Here is a 27,876-nt window from a genome sequence, read left to right as displayed (position 1 = left end):
CAAGGGGTACAAAACCCTTTCCAAGGAGTTGGGCCTACCTGTCTCCACTGTTGGGAGCATCATCCGTAAGTGGAAGGCTTATGGAACTACTGTTAGCCTTCCACGGCCAGGACAGACTTTGAAAGTGTCCTCCCGTGCCGAGGCCAGGCTTGTCCGAAGAGTCAAGGCTAACCCAAGGACAACAAGGAAGGAGCTCCGGGAAGATCTCATGGCAGTGGGGACATTGGTTTCAGTCAATACCATAAGTAACGTACTCCACCGCAATGGTCTCCGTTCCAGACGAGCCCGTAAGGTACCTTTACTTTCAAAGCGTCATGTCAAGGCTCGTCTACAGTTTGCTCATGATCACTTGGAGGACTCTGAGACTGACTGGTTCAAGGTTCTATGGTCTGATGAGACCAAGATCGAGATCTTTGGTGCCAACCACACACGTGACGTTTGGAGACTGGATGGCACTGCATACGACCCCAAGAATACCATCCCTACAGTCAAGCATGGTGGTGGCAGCATCATCCTGGGGGGCTGTTTCTCTGCCAAGGGGCCTGGCCATCTGGTCCGCATCCATGGGAAGATGGATAGCACGGCCTACCTGGAGATTTTGGCCAAGAACCTCCGCTCCTCCATCAAGGATCTTAAGATGGGTCGTAATTTCATCTTCCAACAAGACAACGACCCAAAGCACACAGCCAAGAAAACCAAGGCCTGGTTCAAGAGGGAAAAAGTCAAGGTGTTGAAGTGGCCTAGTCAGTCTCCTGACCTTAACCCAATTGAAAACTTGTGGAAGGAGCTCAAGAATAAAGTCCACATGAGACACCCAAAGAACCTAGATAACTTGGAGAAGATCTGCATGGAGGAGTGGGCCAAGATAACTCCACAGACCTGTGCCGGCCTGATCAGGTCTTATAAAAGACGATTATTAGCTGTAATTGCAAACAAGGGTTATTCCACAAAATATTAAACATAGGGGTTGTATAATAATTGACCCACACTTTTATGTTTAAAATTTAATAAAATTCAACTGAGCAACATAACTTTTTGGTTTGTAAGATTTATGCTTCTGTTCATAAAACCTACTCTCGTTTGCAGTTTGAAGGCTCTAACTTATTTGCATCTTATCAAACCAGCTAAATCTGCAGGGGGTTGAATACTACTTGTAGGCACTGTATATATATACATACATACATATCGGATTATAAGACACAACCCCCACTTTTCTCCAAAAAAGTATGAGAATTTAATAGTACATTTTTCATTGATTTTTTTTTTCCTTTGCTCCCTAGGATTCATCCTCCAGAGCACTTTAAACAGAAATATGCAGTTGATGAAGTTCATTACGCATGTGATGTAAGTGTTTCTGGTAAAGTTTATGTCGCCTGTCTATAGTTTATTCAAGTTTTCACGACAGGGTTGCAATTAGACATTTGGCAAAACTCCAGCAATCCCTTTGCATACCTGCTGTCCGGAGATTTTACTTCCAAGTCCTGAGAACGCCTTTCCAACAGGATTTCCTCACTAATATATATTTTACAGTCATTTATTTTTAATAAAAGCAGTCTATTATTTTTTTTTAATTATATTATTATGACATATAATTTAGGACAGGGAAAACCAATTCATATTAAGTCCTGGGGGTGAATAATTTTTATATGAACTGTAAGTTTTGTATCCACCAATATGTATTTAAATAAAATCCAGAATCTTCTCTCTCATTGATGCAAATGGGTTGAAATAAAAAGCCGTGAATAAAATTTCCCACTTAAAGGGACTTTGCCAGATGTCTTTTATAGTAGCCTTATGTTATCGAGAAGGAGACCCTGAGCTTGGGGATATATAGTTTTATAGTTTTCTTTTGTTTTGTTCAAGTTCTTAGGTAAAATCTGGTGAAATGCTACAAGGACTTGAGAGTCCTTCTTCTCTCCTCCCACACACTGTGCATGGGCGGGGTCAGCAGGACTCACAGGCTTTGTTTTTTTAGTCTTTCTTTTCAGCAGCATTTTACATGATGTAATGCACACGCCCGGGCTGAGCGGCGTGTGCGTGTGATTCCACTGGACCGTGCCGGAGAGTGAATGCCTGGAGGGGCGTAACTAGGTATTCACCCGATCCGACCAGGGTCGCACGACGGCATACGACGCCAGTGCACCAAGGAGGTACCGAGCAGAGGGACCAGGTGCTACTCCAGGACAGACCCCGGACACGGCTGTTGACCCACACAGGGGAATACAGGAACAGACTGGTTAGGCTGGCACACAGACTGGTGGGACTAGGCAGGCACGACTGGTATGCAGGCAGGCGGGTATGCAGGCAGGGGGGTACAGGCAAGCACGGCTAGAGTGCAGACAGGAAGGCACTAGCAGGTAGGAACACAGGCAGGATAGGACCCAGTACACACTGGGACTCTGGAACAGAACCACAGATGTGGCGGACAAACACAGCAGAGTGAGGCCGCCCAGAGAGGTGAGCGAGAGCAGGGCAGGACGAGACCGCCTGGAGCGGTGAGCAAGAGCAGGGCAGGACGAGACCGCCTGGAGCGGTGAGCAAGAGCAGGGCAGGACGAGACCGCCTGGAGCGGTGAGCAAGAGCAGGGCAGGACGAGACCGCCTGGAGCGGTGAGCGAGACCTCCTGGAGCGGTGAGCAAGAGCAGAGCAGGACGAGACCGCCTGGAGCGGTGAGCAAGAGCAGAGCAGGACGAGACCGCCTGGAGCGGTGAGCAAGAGCAGAGCAGGACGAGACCGCCTGGAGCGGTGAGCAAGAGCAGAGCAGGACGAGACCGCCTGGAGCGGTGAGCAAGAGCAGAGCAGGACGAGACCGCCTGGAGCGGTGAGCAAGAGCAGAGCAGGACGAGACCGCCTGGAGCGGTGAGCAAGAGCAGAGCAGGACGAGACCGCCTGGAGCGGTGAGCAAGAGCAGAGCAGGACGAGACCGCCTGGAGTGGTGAGCAAAGGGTCAGAGCTGAGCGAGACTGCCGGAGCAGTGAGCAAGGAGTCAGAGCAGGACGAGGCCGCCTGGAGCGGTGAGCAAGAGCAGAGCAGGACGAGGCCGCCAGGAGCGGTGAGCAAAGGGTCAGAGCTGAGCGAGACTGCCGGAGCAGTGAGCAAGGAGTCAGAGCAGGACGAGGCCGCCTGGAGCAGTGAGCAAAAGGATAAGAGCGGAGCGAGACTGCCGGAGCAGTGAGCAAAAGGGTCAGAGCGGAGCAAGGCTGCCGGAGCAGTGAGCAAAAGGGTCAGAGCGGAGCAAGGCTGCCGGAGCAGTGAGCAAAAGGGTCAGAGCGGAGCAAGGCTGCCGGAGCAGTGAGCAAAAGGGTCAGAGCGGAGCAAGGCTGCCGGAGCAGTGAGCAAGGAGTCAGAGCAGGACGGACAGGGCTCTGTTCACACGGAACAGACAGGAAGGGAAAGGCAGAGCCAGACACCCACAGGGCACCCGCAGTGAAGCAGCGAGTGGACCACAAACTCACAAACGGGAGTACAGAGACAACAAGCAGGAGTTAGGTACGAGTTCAGACTCTGCAGAAAAAGGAAAGGAACGGACATAGAGGCAAAACAGGTAAAGGATAGGAGAGAGTTCAGACTGGAACTGAGTGTACGGAAGAGACCGACACTGCAGCGGGATACAGGAGCGGGTCTGGGAATACGGCCCCCAGAGAGGCGGGACGAACAGGCAAGGAGCGTGTTTAGACAGGACAGACAAGATACAGGAGCGGGTCTAGGTAATCGGCCCCTAGAAGGCGGGAGGAACAGGCTAGGAGCGTGTTCAGACAGGACAGACAAGATACAGGAGCGGGTCTAGGTAATCAGCCCCTAGAAGGTGGGGGGAACAGGCTAGGAGCGTGTTCAGACAGGCCTGGAAATACAGCCTCCAGGATAGGCAGACAAAAGAAACACAGAATGGGACCTGGCACCTTCAGAGTGCAAGCACACACTGAATGAAGCACAATGCTCAGGCAGGGATTGATTGGAGCAGCTGGGTTATATACCAGGTGACAGACAGCAATAGGCTGAGGACGCACAAGGGGTGTGACCCACAGCAGGTACAAAAAGCAGTAAGTGATCGGGCGCCGCCCTTAAGCAGCAGAAACAGACACAAACAGACAGCATGGAGGGAAGCCAGAGAGACATTCTGGACTGGAGATCAAGTGCGCGCTCTTGCACAGTGGGAGATGGACCACTATGCAAGGACGCCGCCAGGTATGTTACAGTACCCCCCGCCTTACGCCCCCTCTTCTTCAGGCCTGCCAGAATCTTCCGCAGGGAATTCGAGGGCCAATCCTTCACTTCAAGGAAATCACTTCCACTGTCCACAGGAAAAACTGGTCTCATCTGGTTAGCTAGGATGCTACCTCCTATCCAGCCATCCTCAGCAACAGACGAAACGGGTGGAGTACCAGGAACAGCACACAAGGAAGTCTCTCTCCACATATTTTCAGGTGGCACCCCAGAGGGTACAGGAGACAACTGGAAGTCCTCCACCGGGTTGGAGGGGAGCAGAGACTTGGGGGTAATCTCTGCTTCGAGGTACATCTTGTCAAATTCACAGGAAGAAATAGACGGGTTATCAGGTACAGGGTGAGAAAAAGTCACTGTCTCTTTGTTATCTGGTGGTACCCCGGAGGAGTCAGGAAACAACTGGAGGTCCTCTGCCGGGTCAGAAGAGTGCAGAGGCTCAGGGAAAACATCTGCTTCAGAGTACACTAGATCGGACTCACTGGACGAAGCAGGCGAGGTATCGGGTACTGAGTATTGGAAAGTCTCTGTCCATTCACCACCAGGTGGCACCCCGAAGGGTTCTGGAGACAACTGGAGGTCCTCCGCCTGGTCAGAGGGGTGTAGAGACTCATGGGTAACCTCTGCTTCAGAGTACACTAGGTCGGACTCACTGGACGAAGCAAGCGAGGTATCAGATCCAGGATATAGGAAAGTCTCTGTCCATTCACCACCAGGTGGCACCCCGAAGGGTTTTGGAGACAACTGGAGGTCCTCCGCCTGGTCGGAGGGGTGTAGAGACTCGGGAATAACCTCTGCTTCGGAGTACACTAGGTGGGACTCACTGGACGAAGCGAGCAAGGTATCAGGTACAGAGTATAGGAGCATCTCTGTCCTTTCGCTACCAGGTAGCACCCCGAAGGGCTCAGGAGACAACTGGATGTCCTCCGCCAGGTCGGAGGGGTGAAGAGACTCATGGGTAACCTCTGCTTCAGAGTACACTATGTCGGACTCGTTGGATGAAGCTGCCGAGGTATCAGGTACCGAGTATAGGAAAATCTCTGTCCATTCGCTACCAGGTAGCACCCCGAAGGGTTCAGGAGACAACTGGAGATCCTCCGCCTGATCGGAAGGGTGTAGAGACTCAGGGGTAACCTCTGCTTCGGAGAACACTAGGTCGGACTCACTGGACGAAGCGGGCGAGGTATCAGGTGCAGGGTATAGGGAAGTCTCTCTCCAATTGTCCTCAAGTGGTATCTCGGGGGATTCAGGAGGCAACAGGGGGTCCTCCGGTGTGAATTCTGGGTGGGCAGCAGTCTCTTCGGGCAGGAGAACTGGTGCACTACCCACGCACATTACCCGTTGGGGCTTCTCCGGGATACAGGGAGATGAAGCTTCAGTAGGGACTTCAAGGTTGGGGTCAGGAGGTCTCAGGGAGGACAGACCCTGGTGTGACGGCTTGCCTCTACGTCTAGCACGTCTGGACTGCCTCTTGAGGTTGGGAGAAGTATTCCGGAGAGTGTAGTCACCCTGTGAGGATTCTGGGTGGGCAGTAGTCTCATTGGGCTGGAGGACTATTGCGCTACCCACACACATTACCCATCGGGGCTGCTCCGGGATACTGGGAAGTGAAGCTTCAGCAGGAGCCTCCGGGTTAGGATCATCGAAGACCATTAGAAAGGCCACCAGGAAGGCCATTATGTCTAGGACGATAGGATCCTGTGCGTCCCATAGGGGAATGATCCAATTCAAGGCATCACCCGCTAGGTAAGACATCATGAATCCCACCTTAACCCGATCTGTGGGAAAACATAGAGGGTAGAACTTGAAGTGTAGCATGCATTGCTCCACAAATGCACGACTCTGTCTTGGATCCCCATAGTAACGTGGCGGATCCGCAGGAACGAGAGCTGATAGATCCATCTGGACGGGTGCGTAATTCGCCTGGAACTCAGCTAAGGAAAAAAAAAATTTATTTATTTATTTTTAATGCACGTATTCGCTGGAAAACATCTCAGAGAGCGAAGGCCGTGGGGCTCAACGGGAACCATGGCCTGAGCATGCTGTAATGCACACTCCCGGGCTGAGCGGCGTGTGCGTGTGATTCCACTGGACCGTGCCGGAGAGTGAATGCCTGGAGGGGCGTAACTAGGTATTCACCCGATCCGACCAGGGTCGCACGACGGCATACGACGCCAGTGCACCAAGGAGGAACCGAGCAGAGGGACCAGGTGCTACTCCAGGACAGACCCCGGACACGGCTGTTGACCCACACAGGGGAATACAGGAACAGACTGGTTAGGCTGGCACACAGACTGGTGGGAATAGGCAGGCACGACTGGTATGCAGGCAGGCGGGTATGCAGGCAGGGGGGTACAGGCAAGCACGGCTAGAGTGCAGACAGGAAGGCACTAGCAGGTAGGAACACAGGCGGGATAGGACCCAGTACACACTGGGACTCTGGAACAGAACCACAGATGTGGCGGACAAACACAGCAGAGTGAGGCCGCCCAGAGAGGTGGACGAGACCGCCTGGAGCAGTGAGCAAGAGCAGGGCAGGACGAGACCGCCTGGAGCGGTGAGCAAGAGCAGGGCAGGACGAGACCGCCTGGAGCGGTGAGCAAGAGCAGGGCAGGACGAGACCTCCTGGAGCGGTGAGCAAGAGCAGAGCAGGACGAGACCGCCTGGAGCGGTGAGCAAGAGCAGAGCAGGACGAGACCGCCTGGAGCGGTGAGCAAGAGCAGAGCAGGACGAGACCGCCTGGAGCGGTGAGCAAAGGGTCAGAGATGAGCGAGACTGCCGGAGCAGTGAGCAAGGAGTCAGAGCAGGACGAGGCTGCCTGGAGCAGTGAGCAAGGAGTCAGAGCAAGACTGCCGGAGCAGTGAGCAAAAGGATAAGAGCGGAGCGAGACTGCCGGAGCAGTGAGCAAAAGGGTCAGAGCGGAGCAAGGCTGCCGGAGCAGTGAGCAAAAGGGTCAGAGCGGAGCAAGGCTGCCGGAGCAGTGAGCAAAAGGGTCAGAGCGGAGCAAGGCTGCCGGAGCAGTGAGCAAGGAGTCAGAGCAGGACGGACAGGGCTCTGTTCACACGGAACAGACAGGAAGGGAAAGGCAGAGCCAGACACCCACAGGGCACCCGCAGTGAAGCAGCGAGTGGACCACAAACTCACAAACGGGAGTACAGAGACAACAAGCAGGAGTTAGGTACGAGTTCAGACTCTGCAGAAAAAGGAACGGACATAGAGGCAAAACAGGTAAAGGATAGGAGAGAGTTCAGACTGGAACTGAGTGTACGGAAGAGACCGACACTGCAGCGGGATACAGGAGCGGGTCTGGGAATACGGCCCCAGAGAGGCGGGACGAACAGGCAAGGAGCGTGTTCAGACAGGACAGACAAGATACAGGAGCGGGTCTAGGTAATCGGCCCCTAGAAGGCGGGAGGAACAGGCTAGGAACGTGTTCAGACAGGACAGACAAGATACAGGAGCGGGTCTAGGTAATCAGCCCCTAGAAGGCGGGGGGAACAGGCTAGGAGCATGTTCAGACAGGCCTGGAAATACAGCCTCCAGGATAGGCAGACAAGAGAAACACAGAACGGGACCTGGCACCTTCAGAGTGCAAGCACACACTGAATGAAGCACAATGCTCAGGCAGGGATTGATTGGAGCAGCTGGGTTATATACCAGGTGACAGACAGCAATAGGCTGAGGACGCACAAGGGGTGTGACCCACAGCAGGTACAAAAAGCAGGAAGTGATCGGGCGCCGCCCTTAAGCAGCAGAAACAGACACAAACAGACAGCATGGAGGGAAGCCAGAGAGACATTCTGGACTGGAGATCAAGTGCGCGCTCTTGCACAGTGGGAGATGGACCACTATGCAAGGACGCCGCCAGGTATGTTACACATGAAAATACTGAACCAAATCATATAAAACTATATATTCTCAAACTTTGTGTCTCCTGCTCTATTACATACCATTCTTAGAAAAGAAATTCGGCATATTCTTTTAAAATCTCCCATAAATGTAATCTCTTGTCTCGTCCTCCTGTCCTGTTGATTCTGAGAAGATTGGATGACGGCCACTATTACAGTCCTAAGTTTCAATGCTATGTTATTGATTTGCATTTCAGGAGTCTAAGAGAGATGGGTAATGACCCCTCAGGAAACCATTACATTGTCAAAAGCTTTCTTGCTTAAAGTGACTCTGTCATGTCTTTTATATAGGATCAGTATGTAATAGAGAAAAAGACCCTGGGTTCGGCGATATATCATTCACTTTGGTTTTGTTCAGTGTTTTTAGGTAAAAGATGATGAAATGCTGCCAGGACTTGAGAGTCCTTTCCCTGCCCACTCACTGTGCATGGGCGGGGTCAGCAGGACTCACAGGCTTTTTATAAGTCTTTTTTTTCAGCAGCATTTTACATGAAAATACTGAACCAAGTCATATAAAACTATATATTCCCCAACTCTGTGTCTCTTGCTCTATTAACTGCCGTCCTTAGAAAGGAAATTCGGCATATCCTTTTAAAATCTCACGTAAATGTAATCTCTCGTCTCGTCCTCCTGTCCAGTTGATTCTGAGAATATTTGAAGACTGCCACTACAGGACTTAGGACAGGCCACTACAGGACTTAGTACAGGCCACTACAGGACTTAGTACAGGCCACTACAGGACTTAGTACAGGCCACTACAGGACTTAGTACAGGCCACCACAGGACTTACACTCCCTGACAGAAGTTATGTCGCTTATCCATGTTATGTAAATAAAAGCTTATAACCTGACGTTAAATTCATCCTTTGGTTTTATAAATTACTCTTTTGAAAGCTGAAACCCTCCCAAATTTGGTTTAGGTTAAGAAAATAAATTGGCATCAATGCTGAAATATTGATCATTTAATGAACACAGAATGGTCAGATTTTGGCAAGACAAAAGTTTTGTCGCCCACAGAAAGTAATGTGATATTCAAACAAATAATTATCTTAAAATGCAAATATACAGTCATGGCCAAAAGTTTTGAGAATGACACCAAAATTATATTTTCACATGATCTGCTGGCCTCTGGTTTTTATTAGTGTTTGTCTGATGTTTATATCACCTACAGAAATATAATTGCAATAATATTATGAGTACCAATAGGTTATATTGACAGTTAGAATGAGTTAATGCAGCAAGTCAATATTTGCAGTGTTGCCCCTTCTTCTTCAAGACCTCTGTAATTCTCCCTGGCATGCTCTCAATCAACTTTTGGACCAAATCCTGACTGATAGCAGTCCATTCTTGCATAATCAATGCTTGCATTTTGCCAGAATTTGTTGGTTTTTGTTTGTCCACCCGTCTCTTGATGATTGACCACAAGTTCTCAATGGGATTAAGATCTGGGGAGTTTCCAGGCCATGGACCCAAAATCTCTATGTTTTGTTCCATGAGCCATTTAGTCATCACCTTTGCTTTATGGCAAGGTGCTCCATCATGCTGGAAAAGGCATTGTTGGGCGCCAAACTGCTCTTGGACGGTTGGGAGAAGTTGCTCTTGGAGGACATTCTGGTACCATTCTTTATTCATGGCTGTGTTTTTAGGCAAGACTGTGAGTGAGCCGATTCCCTTGGCTGAGAAGCAACCCCACACATGAATGGTTTCAGGATGCTTTACAGTTGGCATGAGACAAGACTGGTGGTAGCGCTCACCTCTTCTTCTCCGAATAAGCTGTTTTCCAGATGTCTCAAACAATCGAAAAGGGGATTCATCAGAGAAAATGACTTTGCCCCAGTCCTCAGCAGTCCACTCCCTGTACCTTTTGCAGAATATCAGTCGGTCCCTGATGTTTTTTCTGGAGAGAAGTGGCTTCTTTGCTGCCCTCCTTGAAACCAGCCCTTGCTCAAAGAGTCTCCGCCTCACAGTGCGTGCAGAAGCACTCACACCAGCCTGCTGCCATTCCTGAGCAAGCTCGGCACTGCTGGTAGTCCGATCCCGCAGCTGAAACAGTTTTAAGATACGGTCCTGGCGCTTGCTGGTCTTTCTTGGGCGCCCTGGAGCCTTTTTGACAACAATGGAAGCTCTCTCCTTGAAGTTCTTGATGATGCGATAGATTGTTGACTGAGGTGCAATCTTTGTAGCTGCGATACTCTTCCCTGTTAGGCCATTTTTGTGCAGTGCAATGATGGCTGCACGTGTTTCTTTAGAGATAACCATGGTTAACTGAAGAGAAACAATGATACCAAGAACCAGCCTCCTTTTAAAGTGTCCAGTGATGTCATTCTTACTTAATCATGACTGATTGATCGCCAGCCCTGTCCTCATCAACACCCACACCTGTGTTAATGGATCAATCACTAAAACGATGTTAGCTGCTACTTTTAAGGCAGGACTGCAATGATGTTGAAAAGTGTTTGGAGGTTAAAGTTCATTTTCTGGGCAAATATTGACTTTGCAAGTACAGTAATTGCTGTTAAGCTGATCACTCTTTGACATTCAGGAGTATATGCAAATTGCCATTACAAAAAATGAAGCAGTAAACTTTGGAAAAATTACTATTTGTCTCATTCTCAATACTTTTGGCCATGACTGTATGTTGCATAACATTGGTGAATGAAGTTGTGGTGCTGTTAGTCATATTTAATATTTTGTGTGACTTCCATGAGCTTCCATGCGGTTCAACAATGATTCATACAATTTATTAATGAAGTCATCAGGAATAGCAGAGAATGCAGTCTTACATGCCTCCCAGAGGTCATCTAGATTCTTTGGTTTTGTCTTCCAAGCTTCCTCTTTCATCCTACCCCAAACACGCTCAATGATGTTCATGTCTGGTGGCTGGGCCGGCCAGTCCTTGAGCACCTTGATCTTTTTTACCTGGAGGACCTTTGTTGTAGAGATGGATGTATGAGATGGAGCACCATCCTGCTGCAGAATTTGACCCCTTTTATGATTTGGAATGTAAGAGGTAGCTAATACTTCTTGATATTTTAGTCTATTGATATTGCCTTCCACCTTGCAAATGTTTCGCACACCCCAAAACTGAATGAAACCCCAGACCATGATCTTTCCACCACCAAATGTAACTGTTTTCTGGGTGTATTTTGGATCCATACGGGCTCCAGTAGGTCTCCTGCAGTATTTGCGGCGGCTGTGGTGTAATTCTACTGAAGATTCATCAGAGAAATCCACCTTCTGACACTTTTCCAGCGTCCATCTGTTTAGCCTTCTGTGGGACTTTGCAAATGCCACACGGTTTTTTATTTGCCTTTTGTTTAGTGCTGGCTTCTGGGCACTGATTCGACCATGGAGGCCATTTCGAGACAGAATCCTACAAACTGTTCGAGGTGACCAGGCCTGTTGAGCCCCCGTCTCACAGCGAGATCGCTAGCGAGATCGCTGCTGTGTCACGGTTTTGGTGACGCAACAGCGACCTCACCAGCGATGTCGCTATGTGTGACACTTTGCAGCGATCAGGCCCCTGCTGTGAGATCGCTGCAAAGTGTCCTAGACCATTTTTTGGTCGTTGCTCTCCCGCTGGTCAGCACACATCGCTGTGTGTGACCAGCGGGAGCAGCGATCAGGCTGGTAACCATGATAAACATCGGGTTACTAGGGGCACACGCGCACCTAGTAACCCGTTGTTTATCATGGTTACCAGCCTGCTCCTGCTTCAGCAGGCTCGTAACCAGGAGCAGGACATCGTGGAAAGATTCTTTCCACGATGTCGCTGCTCCCCTGATCGTTGGTGAGCCTGCCTGTTTCACAGCTCACCAGCGACCACATAGCGACGCAGCAACGATCCCTGACAGGTCGTATCGTTGTCGGGATCGTTGCAGCGTCGCTAAGTGTGACGGGGCCTTTAGAGCTCTGCTGTAGTGGAAGAGGGTCTTGCTGTGGATTTTCTAACCAACAAATGTTCCTCCTGAGCAATTGTCTTGCGGGGTCTGCCGGACCTGGGCTTGTCAAACACATCTCCAGTCTCTTCAAATCTTTTTTTAATACTTTGTACTTGACGCTGAGACACATTAAAGGTGCCAGCCACCTCTGCAGTGGATCTGGTCTTCAGCCTCTTGATAATCAAGGCTTCAGTCGCAGGGTGGATTTTTGGCATGTTGTCAAGTTGCAGTTCAAGTGAAGGTCTGGGATGCTGAGTTTCTTTTTATACACACCCACTAATTAACCGATCATTTACTGAGCACTGGTGAGGATGTAAACTAGGATTGGGTGCATTATATGACCAGACGACAATACTTTTGTCTTGCCAAAATCTGACCATTCTGTGTTCATTAAATGATGAATATTTCAGCCTTGATGCCAATTTATTTTCTTAACTGAAACCAAATTTGGGAGGGTTTCAGCTTTCAAAAGAGTAATTTATAAAACCAATGGATGAACTTAACGTCAGGTTATAAGCTTTTATTTACATAACATGGATAAGCCACATAACTTCTGTCAGGGAGTGTAGTACAGGCCACTACAGGACTACAGGACTTGGGACAGGCCACTACGGGACTTGGGACAGGCCACTACGGGACTTGGGACAGGCCACTACGGGACTTGGGACAGGCCAGTACGGGACTTGGGACAGGCCAGTACGGGACTTGGGACAGGCCAGTACGGGACTTGGGACAGGCCAGTACGGGACTTGGGATAGGCCACTACGGGACTTGGGACAGGCCAGTACGGGACTTGGGACAGGCCAGTACGGGACTTGGGACAGGCCACTACGGGACTTGGGACAGGCCACTATGGGACTTGGGACAGGCCACTACGGGACTTGGGACAGGCCACTACGGGACTTGGGATAGGCCACTACGGGACTTGGGACAGGCCACTACGGGACTTGGGACAGGCCACTACGGGACTTGGGACAGGCCACTACTGGACTTGGGACAGGCCACTACGGGACTTAGGATAGGTCACTACAGGACTTGGGACAGGCCACTACGGGACTTGGGACAGGCCACTACGGGACTTGGGACAGGCCACTACGGGACTTGGGACAGGCCACTACGGGACTTGGGACAGGCCACTACGGGACTTGGGACAGGCCACTACGGGACTTGGGACAGGCCACTACGGGACTTGGGACAGGCCACTACGGGACTAGGACAGGCCACTACAGGACTACAGGACTTGGGACAGGCCACTACGGGACTTAGGATAGGTCACTACAGGACTTAGGACAGGCCACTACAGGACTTGGGACAGGCCACTACGGGACTTGGGACGGGCCACTACTGGACTACAGGACTTGGGACAGGCCACTACGGGACTTAGGATAGGTCACTACGGGACTTGGGACAGGCCACTACGGGACTTGGGACAGGCCACTACGGGACTTGGGACAGGCCACTACGGGACTTGGGACAGGCCACTACGGGACTTGGGACAGGCCACTACGGGACTTGGGACAGGCCACTACGGGACTTGGGACAGGCCACTACGGGACTTGGGACAGGCCACTACGGGACTTGGGACAGGCCACTACGGGACTTGGGACAGGCCACTACGGGACTTGGGACAGGCCACTACGGGACTTGGGACAGGCCACTACGGGACTTGGGACAGGCCACTACGGGACTTGGGACAGGCCACTACGGGACTTGGGACAGGCCACTACGGGACTTGGGACAGGCCACTACGGGACTTGGGACAGGCCACTACGGGACTTGGGACAGGCCACTACGGGACTTGGGACAGGCCACTACGGGACTTGGGACAGGCCACTACGGGACTTGGGACAGGCCACTACAGGACTACAGGACTTGGGACAGGCCACTACGGGACTTAGGATAGGTCACTACAGGACTTAGGACAGGCCACTACAGGACTACAGGACTTGGGACAGGCCACTACGGGACTTGGGACAGGCCACTACTGGACTACAGGACTTGGGACAGGCCACTACGGGACTTAGGATAGGTCACTACAGGACTTAGGACAGGCCACTACAGGACTACAGGACTTGGGACAGGCCACTACGGGACTTGGGACAGGCCACTACTGGACTACAGGACTTGGGACAGGCCACTACGGGACTTAGGATAGGTCACTACAGGACTTAGGACAGGCCACTACAGGACTACAGGACTTGGGACAGGCCACTACGGGACTTGGGACAGGCCACTACTGGACTACAGGACTTGGGACAGGCCACTACGGGACTTAGGATAGGTCACTACAGGACTTAGGACAGGCCACTACAGGACTACAGGACTTGGGACAGGCCACTACGGGACTTGGGACAGGCCACTACTGGACTACAGGACTTGGGACAGGCCACTACGGGACTTAGGATAGGTCACTACAGGACTTAGGACAGGCCACTACAGAACTACAGGACTTGGGACAGGCCACTACGGGACTTGGGACAGGCCACTACTGGACTACAGGACTTGGGACAGGCCACTACGGGACTTAGGATAGGTCACTACAGGACTTAGGACAGGCCACTACAGGACTACAGGACTTGGGACAGGCCACTACGGGACTTGGGACAGGCCACTACTGGACTACAGGACTTGGGACAGGCCACTACGGGACTTAGGATAGGTCACTACAGGACTTAGGACAGGCCACTACAGGGCTACAGGACTTGGGACAGGCCACTACGGGACTTGGGACAGGCCACTACTGGACTACGGGACTTGGGACAGGCCACTACGGGACTTAGGACAGGCCACTACAGGACTACAGGACTTGGGACAGGCCACTACGGGACTTGGGACAGGCCACTACGGGACTTGGGATAGGCCACTACAAGACTACAATCCTAAGTTTCAATGCTGTATTATTGCCTTGCCTTTCTGGAGTTTAGGAGAGATGGTTATTGACCTCTTAGGAAACAAGTAAATTATCATCCAGCTTTCTCTCCCAGTTTAATTCCATTTCTCCACTTGATTGAGCGGTACTTGCAGGAAACGCTCTCTGACTCCGTTCGGTGTTGGCCTCTTATAACCCGCTCTGTTACAAGCTATATCCCTCTCGTTGGCAGGATTTATCACTCATCGTGTGTTACATGTGTCGGCTGACAAGCGACTACTGAGAGGCAAAGCGCTTCATTATTGCTGCAGTGTCAATCAATAATTTCTTCATCAATAAGCAAGTCTGTAAATAAAGGGAAATGGAGACGTTAATGTGACGCTGCCTCTGCATTCACGGCACAGTCCGCACGGCCCGTGTATCTCCAGCACACCGTGCGTCCTACATCTCGATTTATTTATGGGCTGTTCAGGGAGAAAAGATTTTCCCTTCTCATATAAAATCAGGTCCAAACTTCTGCAATCATTATTTCACGTGATAGGGCATGCTGGGACTTTTAGCTCCAGCATTCCCCGGGGGTGGCGTTTTTGCATAAGCTTCTTTAGTGGACTTGAGAAATGGCAAAAAGACATGTTATGAAAGTAGCAAAATAAAAAAAACACACCACCCAAAATGCGTGTAAAGAAAAAAAAAGAATTAAAAATACTAGAAAAAAAAATTACACTGAAAAATAATTGTCATGAAAGAATTAGGGATATTCCGACCATAAACCCAATGATCACATATGAACTGGATCTGCGGGGGTCTCCCACACATTAGATAATTGTCGGCCAAACACACTTTTTAGGCAGGATCAGCCAGCCATATAATGTGTGTGGGGGCTTCCCGACAGATTATTAAGGGGACATAAGGATCCGGTGGTTGGAAATCAATCACCCTATCCTTTTTTTTTCGGCAGGTAGCGCTTGGAGAACCCAGGAGTGCTCGGCAAAGCTGGGTGTTCTGTGCTAAAGGGAATTGGGAGAGATATCTGTCAACTAAATTAATCTTTGGCCGGGAGCTATCCATCAATCACCTCTATACAGCCCATCCTGCAGTATATTTATCCCATCCTGCAGTATATCTCTACTTTTGTCCCCTCTATATACAGCCCTTCCTGCAGTATATCTCTCCTTTCTGTCCACTTTATATACAGTCCACCCTGCAGTATATCTCTAATTTTGTCTCCTCTATATACAGCCCATCCTGTAGTATATCTCTCCTTTTTGTTCCCTCTATATACAGCCTATCCTGTAGTATATCTCTCCTTATTGTTCTCTCTATATACAGCCCATCCTGTAGTATATCTCTCCTTTTTCTCCCCTCTATATACAGCCCATCCTGCAGTATATATCTCCTTTTTGTTCCCTCTATATACAGCCCATCATGTAGTCTCTCTCCTTTTTCTCCCCTCTATATACAGCCCATCCTGTAGTATATCTCTCCTTTTTGTCCCCTCTATATACAGCCCATCCTGCAGTCTATCTCTCCTTTTTCTCCCCTCTATATACAGCCCATCCTGCAGTATATATCTCCTTTCTGTCCACGCTATATACAGCCCACCCTGCAGTATATCTCTAATTTTGTCTCCTCTATATACAGCCCATCCTGCAGTATATCTCTCCTTTTGTCCCCTCTATATACAGCCCATCTTGTAGTATATCTCTCCTTTTTATCCCCTCTATATACAGCCCATCCTGCAGTATATATCTCCTTTCTGTCCACTCTGTATAAAGCCCATCCTGCAGTATATATCTACTTTTGTCCCTTTTATATACAGCCCACCCTGCAGTATATCTCTAATTTTGTCTCCTCTATATACAGCCCATCCTGCAGTATATCTCTAATTTTGTCTCCTCTATATACAGCCCATCCTGTAGTATATCTCTCCTTTTTGTTCCCTCTATATACAGCCCATCCTGTAGTATATCTCTCCTTATTGTTCCCTCTATATACAGCCCATCCTGTAGTCTATCTCTCCTTTTTCTCCCCTCTATATACAGCCCATCCTGCAGTATATATCTCCTTTTTGTTCCCTCTATATACAGCCCATCATGTAGTCTCTCTCCTTTTTCTCCCCTCTATATACAGCCCATCCTGTAGTATATCTCTCCTTTGTCCCCTCTATATACAGCCCATCCTGCAGTCTATCTCTCCTTTTTCTCCCCTCTATATACAGCCCATCCTGCAGTATATATCTCCTTTCTGTCCACGCTATATACAGCCCATCCTGCAGTATATATCTAATTTTGTCTCCTCTATATACAGCCCATCCTGCAGTATATCTCTCCTTTTGTCCCCTCTATATACAGCCCATCCTGTAGTATATCTCTCCTTTTTATCCCCTCTATATACAGCCCATCCTGCAGTATATATCTCCTTTCTGTCCACTCTGTATAAAGCCCATCCTGCAGTATATATCTACTTTTGTCCCTTTTATATACAGCCCACCCTGCAGTATATCTAATTTTGTCTCCTCTATATACAGCCCATCCTGCAGTATATCTCTAATTTTGTCTCCTCTATATACAGCCCATCCTGTGGTATATCTCTCCTTTTTGTTCCCTCTATATACAGCCCATCCTGTAGTATCTCTCCTTATTGTTCCCTCTATATACAGCCCATCCTGTAGTATATCTCTCCTTTTTCTCCCCTCTATATACAGCCCATCCTGCAGTATATATCTCCTTTTTGTTCCCTCTATATACAGCCCATCATGTAGTCTCTCTCCTTTTTCTCCCCTCTATATACAGCCCATCCTGTAGTATATCTCTCCTTTTTGTCCCCTCTATATACAGCCCATCCTGCAGTATATATCTCCTTTCTGTCCACACTATATACAGCCCATCCTGCAGTATATATCTAATTTTGTCTCCTCTATATACAGCTCATCCTGCAGTATATCTCTCCTTTTGTCCCCTCTATATACAGCCCATCCTGTAGTATATCTCTCCTTTTTATCCCCTCTATATACAGCCCATCCTGCAGTATATATCTCCTTTCTGTCCACTCTGTATAAAGCCCATCCTGCAGTATATATCTACTTTTGTCCCTTTTATATACAGCCCATCCTGCAGTATATCTCTTTTTTTGTCCGCTGTATATTCAGTCCATCTTATGTCTGAGGTAACATTTGTCACCTATGTTGATTTCTGAACCTCTCTGATAGGTAAAGGGTGTCTGGTAATCTTATTGCCTGGATGGTTGGAGGTAGCAGCAGTCGTACCCCACCAGTCTGACATTTATTTCAGGCTCTGAGCCATTCCCCCCTTCTATAAGCCCATTGTAGGACCGTTATGTATTATCGGGTTAAAAAGGAATGCTACGTGACGGCTGTTTGCATCGATTAACATTTTCCTTTCCTTCCATCAGATTGCTAAAGTCTTGAGTGCCAAGAGCCTGTCAGTCCTGCTCACTCTGGTAAGATAACCTCCTTGGAATACACTGACACCATTAACTTCTTACCTCCATAATCTGCTTCTATCACGGGGTGGAAAGGTCCCATCGTCTTATCATAAATTTGCAAGCTCAGGAAAGAAACCATGGGTCAAACCCACAGCCTTTACTTTCCTTCCTGAAGCTTTTATGGGTGTGATAAAGGCCACGTCTCATGTACTTCAGCAGCTTTAACAGGTTTCGTACTGTCCTTTTAAAGGCATTTTTTGGCTTTTGGAAAACCGCTTTCTCCTGGCTGCAGTTTGCTTTAAAAAATACAAACTGCCTTACTCACCCTCCCCAGGTCTAGTGTGGAGTCTCTGCCACTGCTGCCCTGTGTCTATTATGGTCTACAGCAGTAATGTAACTTTGTCGGGATCATCTAAAAAGGTTCTTAAAATAATCTGTCAGTGACCGCCTTGAAGAACGAAATGTCTTAAAGGTGGTTCTCCAGCTTCTGTTTTAAAGAACTCGGTGGCAAATAATTCATGAATTAGCACTGCGAAGTTTAAGGTTTTTTTTTTTCTTTAAAAAACAAAGAACTTTGGTGCAACTTATTAAAGTTTTTGAGTGGCTGGCATTGTAGTCTAGCTCCATCCTGCCCTAGAGGAGCATATAATGGTATATGTTGCCCATGAAAAAGTTGAAAACAAACATTATTTTAGGGTTATTCTAAATAATTGGCTACTAAAAAAAAGCGGGTCTGATGGAAGTTGCCAGCCCTGACTCTTCGTTCCGCTTCCTTTATCGTGAAGTGAGTGTTCTTGAGATATTTGTGGCCTCGCCGGGGGAGTGAGGTGGCAGAAAGATTTTTTTTTTTTTATTTCCAATCAAATGGCGTGCAGGGTGAATATGACTTTTAGTGTGTGTAGTTAAATCCGTTTTATTAAAATCATGTTGATGAAATGACTGCCAGCGACACCCGGTATGGCTCTCTTGCCATTACGGTTTTTAATGAAAACGCCTCTCATCGTATTGGGGTGAGGAGGAGGGGGTTGGTTCCTCCGCTGCTTTCTCAAAAGAGAGGAAAGTCAGGTAAGTAATTACTTTCTGCAGTTTTTATGGCGGGCTGCTTATTTTTAATTTTACATGGAGGAGAAAACTGATGGAGGGGAATAATTTTAGGGAAGTGTTGAAAGGTTTAAGGCTATCTTCTGCGAAAGCATAGGTTGTTGAGGATACTAGGAAAGCTGAGACATCCCATGTTGCTGACCCAGCTTTCCCAGTTGCAGCCTAATGTAATTTTTATCAATTAGGCAGGTCCGGATGACTTAAAGGAGCACTAAACCTAGAAATTAATATTTATGCTACCCCTTTCCAACATGTTCCATACATGTACGTCACATGTCGGGTCTCTCCCTCAGTGCCAGAGCCCGCACCTTTCCGGGGACATGACAGCTGGTTTGATCAGCGGTCATGTGCCCCTAACAGCCGCGGCTGTTAACATGTTAAATGCTGCTGTCAATCTCTGACAGCGGCATTTAATATGGCTGCGGCTGAAGGATGTCATAAGTCGGTCGCCGATGGGTTGGCATGACCGGGAGGCTATGAGCGCAGCCCAGCGGTTGGCGCTCATAGCCAGTGAGCGTTTCTGCTACGCCCAGGCTATCAGAACATCGCAGCTTCTAGTCTCTCATGGAGACTATTGAAGCCAGTACAAAGTAAAAAAAAAAATGTATTTAAAAAAATAAAAAAAAATATAAAAGTTTAAATCACCCCCCTTTAACCCCATTCAAAATAAAACAATAAAAAAAAATCTAATTTGCACATATTTGGCATCACTACATTAAGAATCGCCCAATCTATCAATATAAAAAAAGAATTAATCCGATCGGTAAACGGCGTAATGAGAAAAAAAATCAAAACGCCAGAATTACTTTTTTTTGTTAGCCGCAACGTTTCAACAAAATGCAATAATGGGCAATCAAAACATCGTATCTACCACAAAATGGTATCAATAAAAACGTCAGCTCGGCGCGCAAAAAATAAGCCGTCACCCAGAACCAAATCACGAAAAATGGAGACGCTACGGGTCTTGGAAAATAGTAACTTTTTTTTTTTTTTTGTAACAGACTTTGGATTTTTTTTCACCATTTAAAAAAAAATGAACCTACACATGTTTGGTGTCTACAAACTCGTATTGACCTAGGGAATCATAATGGCAGGTCAGTGTTAGCATTTAGTGAACGTGGTAAAAAAAAACCTAAAAAACAACTGTGGAATTGCACTTTTTTTTGGCAATTTCACCGCACTTGGATTTTTTTTCCCCCTTTTCCAGTACACGGTATGGTAAAACCAATGGTGGTGTTCAAAAGTACAACTTCTCCCGCACAAAATAAGCCCTCACATGGCCATATTGACCTAAAAATAAAAAAAGTTATGGCTTGGGGAAGAAGGGGAGCAAAAAACGAAAGCGCAAAAATAGAAAATGGCCCCGGGGGTGAAGGGGTTAAAGAAGACATAGTTGCCCTCACTGTTTGTTAACCAGCCATATTTTCTATCTGATCCTGAAACGGTATTGTAGAAATCCTGTAGAGAATCCATAGAGGTTAATTTCCAGTTGATCTGTGGGTGGGATCTGTGTTAAAGATCTTTGTTTCCTGCTGCAGGCAGTGGGGGGAGGCTCCTGCTGCAGGCAGTAAGGAGGGGAACATTTCTAAGCTCTTGGAACACTCATATATTTACATGAAACACGAGAAAATTAAAGGAGGAATTCTTAAAAATTCTATTTTCAATTTTTTTTTTTTTGCTCATTTTTTGTGTTTAGTGTTTCTTAAAAGGGAATCTGTCTGCAGGTTTTTGCTATGTAATCTGACAGCAGTATGATGCAGGGACAGATAAACTGATTCCAGCAATGTGTCACTTAGTTTACTGGGTGCAGCAGTTGTGATACAATCACAGTTTTCTCCTCTGCAGATCTAGTACAGGTCGGAATGCTGAGCCCTGTATAACCCCGCCCACATCACTGATTGGCTGATTTTTGCTAATCCTTGCTGGGGGTGGAGTTGGACTAGAGGCACAAGATACCTAGTCCTGTGATGATAATCTCCTGCTGATAAAACGCTAATCATATTGAAACAGCCCAGTAAGTGACACATCGCTGGAATCCGGGTCTTTTTCCCTACATCATGCTGCTCTCAGTTTACATGCCTGCTGACAGATTCCCTTTAAGGGTTATTCCCATCTAATTTATGAATGCGACATTGCTAGGATATGTGATTGCTTTTTGGAAGTCCAGCCTCCAATCCTACAAATAATAGGGCCACACTTTCTTCATTTATCACTTTCTCCTGCAGAGCAGCGCTCCCAGCCTTTGCAGGGAACTGAGCAGAAACCATTCAAATGAAGAACTTGCAATCAAGATTTATGAATTTTACTATCTTTTTTTATAGTTTATATTTTTCTGGTTGAGCCTGATGATTTTCCATCTGAGGAGGACAGCAGGGTGTGTGTTACATTAGTCCGCGCTTATACGATATTACAGCTGGGACAGGTTTCTGACACTCGTCAGAGATGAGAGGCTCTCGATAATAAAGCCGACTGTCACCCCCCAGGCGATGGGGGACATATCCCTCACACACATAAGTCATAGATGTACACAGCTGCTTAACGCTTGCTTGCAGCGCAGCCTCGGCAGCAGTCCCGGCTCATCTTTTATTCCAGTACGGACATGTATTTTATGTATATATACAGTCTGGGGTCAGGCCGGTCTTTTCTTAAAAAATTCTGTTTGTGGAGAAATCACTAGGACAGCACATTGCTCCTCTTCCTCTACATCTCTACCTCTGGACTAAAGATCAAAAAAAGCAGAAAGTGGATCAAAATGCAATCAGAAACCAGAGTCCGGGGCAAATTCAGAGATGCCAATGATTGTGTGTCTATATATCTGTTTCCCATGGTATGGACTTGTGAACGATGAAACCAATCCCTGCCGCGAAATTGTAATTTCCCAGTTGGAAAGAAAGGCTTTGACACCGGCGGGGTACCGATCAGAGGAAAAAAATGGCAGATAAAGTTATACAGTACTGTGCAAAAGTTTTAGGCAGTCATGGATAAAAAATGCTGCACAGTAAGAAGCTTTCAAAAATTGCATTTTAAAATAAAAAAAATTAAAACTTCCAAGTCGGTGAACAAAAGGGAAACGTAAATCACATCAATATTTGGTGACCACTCTTTGCCTTTAAAACAGCATCAGCTCTTCTTGGTATACTTGCACAGTCAAGGATTGTAATCAGTTGTATGAGTTAATGATCATAAATGTCATAGGTTTAAAAAAAAACATTCATTAACTGAAACAGAAACAGATGTGTGGGAGGCTTTAAACTGGGTGAGGAACAGTCAAACTTTGTTAAAAAGGTGAGGTTGCGGAAGACAGTTTCATGTCTCTGGTCACCTTGTCTAGAGTGAGCACAGCATAAGATACCAGGTAGTTATACTGCATTAGCAAGGTCTCTTCAAAGGAGACTGGGTTTTCAAGATGTGCTGTTCAAGAAATGGACAACGTTGAGGACCGGAGACGTGGTGGTTGGCCAGTAAAACTTAGTGCAGCAGATAAAAGACACATCATTCATCCCTTTTGAAATCGAAAGATGTCCAGCAGTGCCATCAACTCAGAAGTGGCAGCAACCTGTGTGAACAGCTACATCCATTTACTTAGGAAAAGTCTGGCCAGAATTGGTCTTCATGGAAGAACGACGTCTAAAAAGCTATAATTTCGATACAGAAACAAAGCCAAGTAACTCAACTAAGCATGAATAAATAGGAGCTAGGATGCAAAGAATAGCAGCAGGTGCTGTGCTGTGGACTGAGGAGTCACAATGTGAAATATTTGGGCTTAACAGAAGGCAGATTGTTCCCAAATATGTGGAGAGCGGCAGAATAATGATGGTCTGCAGTATGAGTGACGTGCGTTGGGAGGGTCCTGCAAGTCTTGTGCTGCATTTCGATATATGGAGTTGGGAATTTGGTCAGGATCAATGGTGTCCTCAGTGCTGAGAAATACAGGCAGAGACTTATCCATCATGTAATTTCATCAGGGAGGCTTCAGATTGGCTCCAAATTTATTCTGCAGATGGACAAAAGCCCCAAACATCCGGCCAATGTCATTAAGAATGAGGAGACCTGGGGGGTGATGATCCGGTCCCACAGATCCCTGATCTCACATCATCCAGTCTATCTGGGATCACATGAAGGATCTGCACAAGCCTCATACACAGAAGATCTGGGGTCAGTTCTCCAAGATGTTTGGAACAACCTCCTGCCGATTCGCTTCAAAAACTGTGTGCAAGTGACCAAGAAGAAGTGATGAAGGCAACGAGTGGTCACCAAATATTGATGAGATTTTGTTCATTCATTTTGCATTTTGTTAATTAATAAAAAAGAAACTATTAACACTTCAATTTTTGAAAGCTTCTTACTTTGCAGAATTTTTTCCACACCATATATTTTTGGCCATTCTAGTTGGCGTTTTTTTAACTGCGCCAATTTTGCTAATTTAAAGTCTAAACCTTCCCCCACTAAATAGTTTACACTGGTTTCCAGCTACACGTAAATTGTATTTACTGCAATTGTAAAATGTACAAAAGCTTTTTCCAGTCTGTTTTACCATCAGTGAATCGAAATGTTCTTGTTTTCATCCGGAGTCTGAAAACTTGTCCCAATCGGGGGGCGTAGGTGCAGGGTTTGTTACAATATCGGGGTGCTGATACATTGCGACAAGAGCAGGACAGTTTTTCAGCCTCTGAGTGCAACAGACAGCAGACAGAGATCTTAAAAAAAGCTGAGTAATTGAAGCATAAAGAAAGTTAAAAAAGTTTCTGGACTCCCATTATCCACAGAATAGAAAACCAGGAAACCTCTTTATAATTAGTCCTGGGGAAAAATGGAGCCGTCCATGGTGCTGAAAAGCTGCACGCTCCATAGAAAGCCTGTGATAAAGTACTGTAATTGTGCTCAGTGTGATGCAATCATTTTAGTATTTTTCTCGCTTGTAACCTCTATATTGTCTGCACACGGTAGCAGCATCCACACAAAGCAATATTTGTTCTTCATCCTGTGACATTTTCCATTCCCGGGTACAACACCTTGAACAAGTTTTGAAATCCTGAAGTGGCATTTATACAAAAACTCTGACATTTACACCGAACATTGGAAATTGTTATATTCTTACATTAGCCAAACAAAAAGAGGAAAAAAATAAATATTGTCCTGTAACAGTCAGAAGTTGCCATTGAAGAGGCTCTTTCAAGTTAAACTCTTACCGAGTTTATGCTGTCCTGTCTGAGTAGTGACAAAGATCCTGTTCTCAGCACTGTCACTTGCTTGTCATCATGGTGCTGTATGAGCCCAGGACTGTGAGCAAAGGAGCCTTCGGTGTTCATGAGGTCCTCTCTCCCTACCATCATGCCTCTGACAACTATCTTCCTACCACTTTGCATAGAAAGAAAGCCATCAATTCTCAGCAGGTGGATAAAGAACCCCAAATCATGGATACTGAGGACATTTGAGCTGGTGCTCGTCACCAAAAAGACTCTTGAGCTGGGGCCAATCACAGAGAGGACTTCTGAGCAGGTCCACCTCACCGACTGGGCTTCTAAATTGGTGCACATTACTGATAATATGCCTGAGCTGGTATGTCATCGGGAGGACTTCTAAGCCCATCACCGAGAGGATGCCACTGATAGTTTTCAATCTATCTACTACTGTGCATTTGAAGAAAGCTGTCAATTCTGAGAAGGTGGACAAAGAACCCCAGGTCATGAATACTGAGGACTCCTGAGCTGCTGCACATCATCCCGAGGACTCTGAACTAGTGCACATTACCGAGAGGACGCCATAGCTCGTTCTTATCACCGAGAAGACACTTGAGCCGGTGCTTGTCACCTAAAGGACTCCTCAGCAGGTCCACGTCACCCAGAGGATTCTTAATTGGTTCAGGTTACCGAGAGTATGTCTGAGCTGGTGTACTTCAGCGAGAGGATTCATGAGCTGGTGCACGTCACCGGGAGGCTGTCTGAGCTGGTGCCGGTCACTGAGAGGATGCCCCTGAATGACCACTATCTTTCTTTTACTGTGCATAGGATGAAAGCTGTCAATTCTCAGCAGGTGGACAGAGAAAACCACATCATGGATACTAAGGACTCCTGAGCTGGTGGTCATCACCGAGAGGACACCTGAGCTGGTGCTGGTCACTGAAAAGAGGCTTGAACTTGTTCCGGTCACAGAGAGGACTCTTGAGCAGGTCCACGTCATCAAGAAGACTTCTGAATTGGTGCATGTCATCGGGAGGAAGCATGTGCTGGTGCCCGTCACCTTGAGGATGCCACTGATTGACAACTATCTTCCTACCACTATACGTAGTACGAAAGATGTCGGTTCTCAGCAGGTGGGCAAAGAACCCAATATCATGGATACTGAGGACTCCTGAAATGCTCACACCAATTAGAGGACCCTGAGCTTGTGCTCCTCACCGAGAGGACTCCTGAGCCGGCGCTCGTCGCCGAGAGGAGTCCTTCCTGGGCCGGCGCTCGTCGCCGAGAGGAGTCCTTCCTGGGCCGGCGCTCGTCGCCGAGAGGAGTCCTTCCTGGGCCGGCGCTCGTCGCCGAGAGGAGTCCTTCCTGGGCCGGCGCTCGTCGCCGAGAGGAGTCCTTCCTGGGCCGGCGCTCGTCGCCGAGAGGAGTCCTTCCTGGGCCGGCGCTCGTCGCCGAGAGGAGTCCTTCCTGGGCCGGCGCTCGTCGCCGAGAGGAGTCCTTCCTGGGCCGGCGCTCGTCGCCGAGAGGAGTCCTTCCTGGGCCGGCGCTCGTCGCCGAGAGGAGTCCTTCCTGGGCCGGCGCTCGTCGCCGAGAGGAGTCCTTCCTGGGCCGGCGCTCGTCGCCGAGAGGAGTCCTTCCTGGGCCGGCGCTCGTCGCCGAGAGGAGTCCTTCCTGGGCCGGCGCTCGTCGCCGAGAGGAGTCCTTCCTGGGCCGGCGCTCGTCGCCGAGAGGAGTCCTTCCTGGGCCGGCGCTCGTCGCCGAGAGGAGTCCTTCCTGGGCCGGCGCTCGTCGCCGAGAGGAGTCCTTCCTGGGCCGGCGCTCGTCGCCGAGAGGAGTCCTTCCTGGGCCGGCGCTCGTCGCCGAGAGGAGTCCTTCCTGGGCCGGCGCTCGTCGCCGAGAGGAGTCCTTCCTGGGCCGGCGCTCGTCGCCGAGAGGAGTCCTTCCTGGGCCGGCGCTCGTCGCCGAGAGGAGTCCTTCCTGGGCCGGCGCTCGTCGCCGAGAGGAGTCCTTCCTGGGCCGGCGCTCGTCGCCGAGAGGAGTCCTTCCTGGGCCGGCGCTCGTCGCCGAGAGGAGTCCTTCCTGGGCCGGCGCTCGTCGCCGAGAGGAGTCCTTCCTGGGCCGGCGCTCGTCGCCGAGAGGAGTCCTTCCTGGGCCGGCGCTCGTCGCCGAGAGGAGTCCTTCCTGGGCCGGCGCTCGTCGCCGAGAGGAGTCCTTCCTGGGCCGGCGCTCGTCGCCGAGAGGAGTCCTTCCTGGGCCGGCGCTCGTCGCCGAGAGGAGTCCTTCCTGGGCCGGCGCTCGTCGCCGAGAGGAGTCCTTCCTGGGCCGGCGCTCGTCGCCGAGAGGAGTCCTTCCTGGGCCGGCGCTCGTCGCCGAGAGGAGTCCTTCCTGGGCCGGCGCTCGTCGCCGAGAGGAGTCCTTCCTGGGCCGGCGCTCGTCGCCGAGAGGAGTCCTTCCTGGGCCGGCGCTCGTCGCCGAGAGGAGTCCTTCCTGGGCCGGCGCTCGTCGCCGAGAGGAGTCCTTCCTGGGCCGGCGCTCGTCGCCGAGAGGAGTCCTTCCTGGGCCGGCGCTCGTCGCCGAGAGGAGTCCTTCCTGGGCCGGCGCTCGTCGCCGAGAGGAGTCCTTCCTGGGCCGGCGCTCGTCGCCGAGAGGAGCCCTTCCTGGGCCGGCGCTCGTCGCCGAGAGGAGCCCTTCCTGGGCCGGCGCTCGTCGCCGAGAGGAGCCCTTCCTGGGCCGGCGCTCGTCGCCGAGAGGGGCCCTTCCTGGGCTGGCGCTTGTCCCCAAGAAGAGTTGGCGTACATCATCAGGAGAACACCGGATTCCTCGGAATAGGTGGATGGCAATATGGCCGTAGGATCATATTTCATAGTATGAGGTCTGTTACTACTACTGAGATTAATTACAGCTCAATATACCAAAGAGAAGATTTCTAATTAAGATTATTTGCAAAGATTTTGCATTTTCTATTTAAATGCGTTGCAATAAATAACATTTTGTTCCACTAGCTGACATACTCATTCCATTTTTAGTATAAGGTCGTTGCTGAGTTTGGCCTAACCCAGGAGAATTCTGTTGTTGCTTCCACTGTTTTGTGACATGTACAATGATACGAAGTTCCCCCAGGACACCCTGCTTCTTTTGTCTGTTTTATAATACCGCTTAATCAATTATTCTTCTTTCTTGAGTTGTTTCCTTTTATTTATATCTTGTTTCTTC

At 48.8% G+C, this 27,876-nt stretch overlaps 1 protein-coding gene across 1 annotated transcript in view; it reads left to right on the top strand.

Annotated features, from left to right (window-relative positions):
• The window catches only part of PEPD (peptidase D), a 289,969-nt gene that overhangs the window by 40,111 nt on the left and 221,982 nt on the right, over positions 1-27,876 (top strand). The window contains exons 4-5 of the mRNA XM_073659770.1: positions 1,281-1,344; positions 18,350-18,397. Coding sequence (XP_073515871.1) covers positions 1,281-1,344; positions 18,350-18,397 — 112 coding nt within the window. The remainder of the gene's footprint in view (positions 1-1,280; positions 1,345-18,349; positions 18,398-27,876) is intronic.

This window comes from Phyllobates terribilis, unplaced genomic scaffold (assembly GCF_046119375.1).
Source record: "Phyllobates terribilis strain yellow unplaced genomic scaffold, ASM4611937v1 Scaffold_14__1_contigs__length_39327217, whole genome shotgun sequence".
Classification (NCBI taxonomy): Eukaryota; Metazoa; Chordata; class Amphibia; order Anura; family Dendrobatidae; genus Phyllobates; species Phyllobates terribilis.
This window is presented reverse-complemented; position numbering and strand designations above follow the sequence as displayed.